General features: G+C 46.4%; 1 protein-coding gene across 1 annotated transcript; it reads left to right on the top strand.

Moving 5' to 3' along the window:
• Positions 1-506: 506 nt before the first annotated feature.
• On the top strand, positions 507-5622 carry LOC124704669. Its single transcript, XM_047236939.1, has 7 exons — positions 507-597; positions 1013-1609; positions 3906-4482; positions 4580-4680; positions 4748-4828; positions 4921-5048; positions 5161-5622. Exons 2-7 carry the CDS (start codon positions 1076-1078, stop codon positions 5300-5302), a joined length of 1563 nt encoding a protein of 520 aa, XP_047092895.1. The 5' UTR covers positions 507-597; positions 1013-1075; the 3' UTR covers positions 5303-5622.
• Positions 5623-6847: the final 1225 nt, after the last annotated feature.

Here is a 6847-nt window from a genome sequence, read left to right on the forward strand (position 1 = left end):
GACGACATGTACAAGCCATCCCCGGGTGGCGGGGAGACGCCGGCCGGCGCGGCAGCAGCCAGGCCGCGCAGCCGAAGGACGACGGCTCCGACGACGACGACGGCGACTACACGGTGTTCTACCGCCATTTAGGCATGTAGATCGCCGTGTTTTAGAATTAGCATTTGAATTCCCCTAGCCGAATTCGAAATATAGTCGAATTCGGCCTCTATGTATGAACTCCGCCCGTTATATGATAAATATCATTAAATTTAGTCTATATTCACCCGTTCTTAGCCGTAGTTTGTCAAGTTTCCGTTTTTCAAATTTGCCTCGTCGACTTCGCCGCAGGCACGCGGCTGGGAAACTACTACTCCCCACGCCAAATCTTCCTCCAATCCGGACGAAAAATTCGCCGGATTTGGACGTGGGATGCTCTTACGTACGCGTCGCCCCCCGCTCCCCTCCTCTTCCCCTCCTCACCCTCAGCACAAGGACGGGCCCAGCCAGCCCAAATACTCGGGCACCCTCCCCCCTTTCCCTCTCCCTCTCGCCACCCACAAACCCTAACCCTAGCTCTCCGCTCACGCCTCGCCGCCGCCCCATCTTCGCAGCGAGGTAAGGCCAGTCCCGACCGTTTCTTTCTAGGGTTCATGCTGCTGCGGCTGTGGCTTGCTTGCTTGGGTTATCGGCGATTTGGGTTCTTCTCCGACGCGGCTTCTAGAGGGGGTTTTGTTTTTTTGGATTTGGGGGTTCCTCGCCGCCGCGCTCGTGCTCTTCCCCCTCAGCCGCTCCAGCCTTGATTTGGGCGCTCCTTGTATGCTCTCGCCGCCCGCCCGCCCGCCCGCCATCTCTCTCACTCTCAGTCTCAGTCTCTGTCTGTGTATGCACTAGGCCACTAGATACCACTTCTCCTCCTGCCCCGGCCGCTTCATATCATACCCCGGATGCATCTGCTGCCTGCCTAGCCGCACTTATTGTAACACCGCACCATGATTTATTTATTGTAACCATCTCACTGCAATGCACGCAGGTAGCGCCCCCGGCTAGCCCATCCCATCTTCTCGAGACGAGCCGCCCGCCCGCCCGCCGCGCCATGGAGGGGTTCGGGAACCCTCCGCTCAGCGCCGCCGCCGAAGTCGTCATGAAGAAGAGGCCCAGGAGCGTCGCCTCCAGGAAGCCACGGCCCAAGGAGCAGCTCGCCTCCGAGTACAAGGACATCTCCTGTGCGCCCTCCCCGGACGACCACCTCGGCACCACCCACCGCAGCAGGAAGGAGCTCTTTCTCAACGGCCCACAAATCAGGGGCTCCAGGCCGCACGACGTGTCCAACAAGGCCAGGAGAGAGGACAGGGATCACGATGCTGCCCACGCTCGCACTGGCGCTGTAAAGCAGCATAGCAGCCCAGCACCGTCCTGCTCGACAAACTCAGGACCCCCACTCGACGCCTCACACTTGCCCTCACAAGGAGACACCACTAATGCGCCGCCACCACCAAATAGGTTGAGAAAAGTTAAGCTCAAGGTTAGCGGACTTAACCCGACTATGCAGACCAAACCCATCCAAGAGGTTGCTGACGCCGGCACTCCTGGCACGTCCGATGCCTCTTCTCATCGCCATAAGCACAAGGTTCGCCGTTTCTACTCTTTTTTTTTTTTTTTAAAAAAAAGTAGCAGCTTAGCATTGCGCAGGACATGGCTATTAGTAGATATTTAAAACTTGTCTATTTTTCAAGTAGCAGCTTAGTATTTCTCAATGCTAGTATTTGTCGTATTCGGAATGGTAGCCTTTGTCGGATGTCCGAATAGTAGCCTATGTTGCAGTGGAGTATATGCTAATGAGTCCATGTCGTTTTGCTGTCGGGTCAACTCTCTTGTCCTGACTTTTCAAAATGCCCCGTTATGGTTTCTATTAGGTATATGCTTGACTGACATGGTAAATATATTTCAGTAGAAGCTTAGTATTGCACTGAACATAAAACTTGTCTATTTTTTCAAGTAGCAGCTGATATGGTGAGATGTTTTTATCTCTCATTTAACTGTGCGATGCACTTATTGTGGAGCTTAATGAAATAACTCTACTCCACTCAGTGGTAGTCTTTGTCGTATTTGGAATGGTAGCCTTTGTTGGATGTCCGAAATCCAAATGGTAGTCTCTGCTGCAGTGGAGTATATGCTAATTAGCCCATGTCATTTTCCTGTTGGGTCAACTCTCCTGTCCATGATTTTTTTTAAATCCCCTGTTATGGTTTCTCTTAGGTACCTGCTTGACTGATATGATAAATACGAGTTACTATATTTTAAGTAGCAGCTTTGTTTAAAACTTGCCTATTTTTTCAAGTAGCAGCTGATATGGTGAGATGCTTTTATCTGTCATTTAACTGTACAATGTACTTATTTTGGAGCTTAATGAAATAACTGTACTCAATCAATTATTGCGAATGTGAAAATAAGACCAATATGGCTGTAACAAGGATTACCCTTTCGTCGGATTCAGAATGGTAGTCTTTGTCGGATTCGGAATGGCAGTCTCTGTTGCAGCAGCGAGTGTATGCTAATGAGTCCATGTAGTTTTGCTGTTGGTTCTACTCTCTTCTCCATGACTTCTCAAAATTCCTTTTTATGGTTTCTCTTAAGTATCTGCTTGACTGATATGGTAAAGACGAGTTACTATATTTAGGTAGCAGCTTAGTATTGCACAGAACATAAAACTAGTCTATTTTTTCAAGTATAGCAGCTTAGTATTGTTTGTAGGTAGCTGGTGAGATACTTTTATATGTCATTTAACAGTACAATGTACGTATTTTGGAGCTTAATGAAATAACTCTACTCCACTCAATGGTAGTCTTTGTCGTATTTGGAATGGTAGCCTTTGTTGGATGTCCGAAATCCGAATGGTAGTCTCTGCTGCAGTGGAGTATATTGCTAATTAGCCCATGTCATTTTGCTGTTGGGTCAACTCTCCTGTCCATGTTTTTTTTAAATGCCCTGTTATGGTTTCTCTTAGGTACCTGCTTGACTGATATGATAAATACGAGTTACTATATTTTAAGTAGCAGCTTCATATTGCACAGAACATAAAACTTGCCTATTTTTTCAAGTAGCAGCTGATATGGTGAGATGCTGTTATCTGTCATTTAACTGTACAATGTACTTATTTTGGAGCTTAATGAAATAACTGTACTCATTCAATTATTGCGAATGTGAAAATAAGACCAATATGGCTGTAACAAGGACTACCCTTTTGTCGGATTCAGACTGGTAGTCTTTGTCGGATTCGGAATGGCAGTCTCTGTTGCAGCAGCGAGTGTATGCTAATGAGTCCATGTAGTTTTGCTGTTGGTTCTACTCTCTTCTCCATGACTTCTCAAAATTCCTTTTTATGGTTTCTCTTAGGTATCTGCTTGACTGATATGGTCAAGACGAGTTACTATATTTAGGTAGCAGCTTAGTATTGCACAGAACATAAAACTAGTCTATTTTTTCAAGTATAGCAGCTTAGTATTGTTTGTAGGTAGCTGGTGAGATACTTTTATATGTCATTTAACAGTACAATGTACGTATTTTGGAGCTTAATGAAATAACTCTATGCATTCAATTTGCAAATGTGAAAATAAGACCAATATGTCTGTAACAAGGATTACTCTTTTGGATCTCAAGAAAAAGGATTACTCTTTTGTCGGATTAGGAATGGTAGTTTTTGTCGGATTCCGAATGGTAGTCTTTGTCGGATTCGGAATGGTAGTCTTTGTCGGATTCGGAATGGCAGTCTGTATTGCAGCGGGGAGTGTATGCTAATGAGTCCACGTAGTCTTGCTGCTGTCTCTAGTTCTTGTTTCTCTTAAGTATCTGATTGACTGAAGTGGTAGATGGGAGTTACTTCATTTAACTTGCTGGGCTCTAAGTTGCTCCCTCTTTTTTATTAGGATTCTGGTGAGCAGAAGCATTACAGTAGAAGCAAAGATACTCATGGTAATCGCACTGATGGAAAACGTGGAGATAAGCATGACATTTCACCATCTTCTGACCTTGTTCGCAAGAGCAAAAGGGTTCCTAAGAAGCGAACTCTTGATTCTGATGATGAAGATGGTGAATTACGTTATCTTGAAAAACTTAAGGTGGCCAAAGCTGCACAAGAACATCCCATAGCTACTAACAGTCCTCTAGCTTATGGTTATGGTGAGGATGGTCTCAGGAAAAAGAAGCTATCCAAGGTTTCTAGAACTAAGGGCTCTCCATATGAAGTGGACAATGACTTCACAATGTCACAATCTAGCAGAGATGATAGGAAAAGCTTGGAATTGGAGGATGGTGATGATTTTATTGAAGAGGATGAATCTGGGTTGGATGAGCCTAGGAGACTGAAGGAAGCTGATTCACCTTCAAGTGTAAAGGTTGAAGCTCCTGGCCTCACAACCAGGCAGCGAGCCCTTCATGGCAGGGGTGGCCATGGTGAAAGTGTGATTGAATATCCTGACGGATTGCCAGCTGCTACATCAAGAAGTACAGTTCCTAGTATATATGTTTATATGACTATTTATTAGTCTGATGTGCCGTGCCTCAGATAGGATGCTAAATGGTGTTGGTATTTAATGTGCAGAGCAAAAGGAGAAGCTTCCAGACGTGGAGATACAAGCCAAGAAAGCAGAAGTGGCTCAGAGGCGTAAGATGCAAGTTGAGAAGGCAGAGAGGGAGCAACAGGTTTGTTTCTGGTTGATAGTTTCTTTTTCCTGTTTGGTGACCAGCTTTAATGATTTCTGCTGTACAGGCTGAAGCAATGAGGAAAATACTTGGGATTGATACTGAGAAGAAAAAGGAAGAGAGGAAACAGAAAGAACGGGAAGACAAGGTACAATTCTCCGGAGTTCTGCAGTAGCTGTCATTTCTTCCCTTGCTAGCTATAATGGTAATTACATTATTTCTTCTCATTCTTTCCCGCAGGAAAAACAAGCAAGGTTTGAGGAATATAAAAGAAGCTGTATACAGTGTGTCATGGGACCAGAAGGAACTGTTATTACATTCCCTGAATCCATTGGCCTGCCTAGCATATTTAGTTCGAAACCTAGCAGGTTAGATACTACTGGCCATTTAATGTGTATTATTTTCAGCGGCCCATTTTAGAAATCTCCTTGCAGTTATGAGCTTACCCTCAGCATCCCTTGCCTGTTTTCATTTCCCCAGCTATCCTCCTCCAAGGGAGAAGTGCGCAGGCCCGTCGTGCCCAAACCCTTACAAGTACCGTGACTCCAAGACAAAGCTTCCACTCTGCAGTCTGGAGTGCTACAAGGCTGTCCAGGGAAGCAATCGGACCATGGCATGCTGATCCCGCAAGTAATACCGCAACCTTAAACACCAGGGAGCTGGAGAACTGTGTATTTTGCCTAATGCCAGCTTGTTTGCTGTTTCTGTGACATGCCTTATAACTGTCTAATGACCGAGCGCATCGGCGACAGATGAGGTGCTTGCTTGCTGGTTTCCCTTTTTGGCTCCAGCTGTGGATGCAAGCAGGGCCTTGTAAAAGAGTTTGGTTCATGTATGTGCTGTCTGACAAGTGGGGAATTAACCATATCCATTGTACAGTAGTCTGAGGCTTCATGTGGTGTTACTGCGTTAGTAATGATGAAATGAGCTGTCTTTGGTTGATATGTGCACTGCATTGTGATTAGTCTCTGGGCGTGTTTGTGAGTTGGTTTCTGTGAAACTAGATTGGTGGTAAGCCCATAGAAAGGTATAACTGCATCCTTTTTTTAGAGTCAAATTGCGTTTTCATTGTGCAGCTTGGTGAAGGTGGAACCGTCACACGATTGATGCAAAACTCTAGCTGTGGTCGGTAGCTAGTTGAAAATGGGCAGAGAACAGGACACGAGCATATGGGCTGGGCTTTCCGGGGGGCAGTTCATGCCAATGGGATGAATGATGGGGTATTCCGCGGGCCAGTTCAAACTTGCTTCCAATGGGATGATGAAGTGTCGACGAATTGTGAGGATGGAGTCTCTAAAAATAATTGTGAGTAGGTAGAAAAAAAAGAGATTGTTAAGTGGTTGACGAAAATGATAAGTCGTATAGACCTCGTGGTTCTGTCTACAGATTATCCTATGTCCTAGGAAGAAATTTGGACAGATAGACTGTATATATAATATAGTCCTATATAGTTCGACCTAAACCTCCAAAAGGGCAACAAGCGTCGAACTGATCAGGTTGTCAAGAAGGAAGGAAAACCAACGTCACAGCGTACGCACTAGCTACGACCGCAAAGACTATACGTTCATCAGAGCTGTCGATAAAAAGGCAAAGCCATATTCCAGAGAAGAAAGAAAAAAGTTGTTAGTGTCGATCGAGCGTGAGCACCGGACACACAAGAAGGCCCGAGCGTGATCGACCGGATATGATCGGTACTGGAGTACGCGGGATCTACAGTATCATCTATAGCTGTGGCGCGTGTTGACCTCCCCCCCTCAATCTTTTGCATGTGTCGCCCGGCCGGCTTTTCCACCTTGCAACAATCAATCAAAAGCGACGCTAGATGTTTCAGTGCCGCATCACGAGACACCCAACCGGGTTGACGTTGACCTACACGGGCTATACCATTATTAGAGCATCTCCACCATAGGTTCATTGGAGCGCCGTCGTGCCGGCGACGAAATGAGCTCACCAGTTTCTCCCATACACGTCGACGCTTCCAGAGGCCCGATAGAATAGCTGACACTTCTACGCTGGCCCCGACACACATGGGGCCAGGATGGGAGCGTTGGCACACGCGCAACGTAGGATTTTGCTCGCCCCCCTTGGCAGGCACACACAGATATTCCCCCACCGTAGCAATTCTCCCATGCTCGCCTCCCACCCCACCCGCTCCAGAGTCACCACG

This window comes from Lolium rigidum, chromosome 3 (genome assembly GCF_022539505.1).
Source record: "Lolium rigidum isolate FL_2022 chromosome 3, APGP_CSIRO_Lrig_0.1, whole genome shotgun sequence".
NCBI classification, from domain to species: domain Eukaryota; kingdom Viridiplantae; phylum Streptophyta; class Magnoliopsida; order Poales; family Poaceae; genus Lolium; species Lolium rigidum.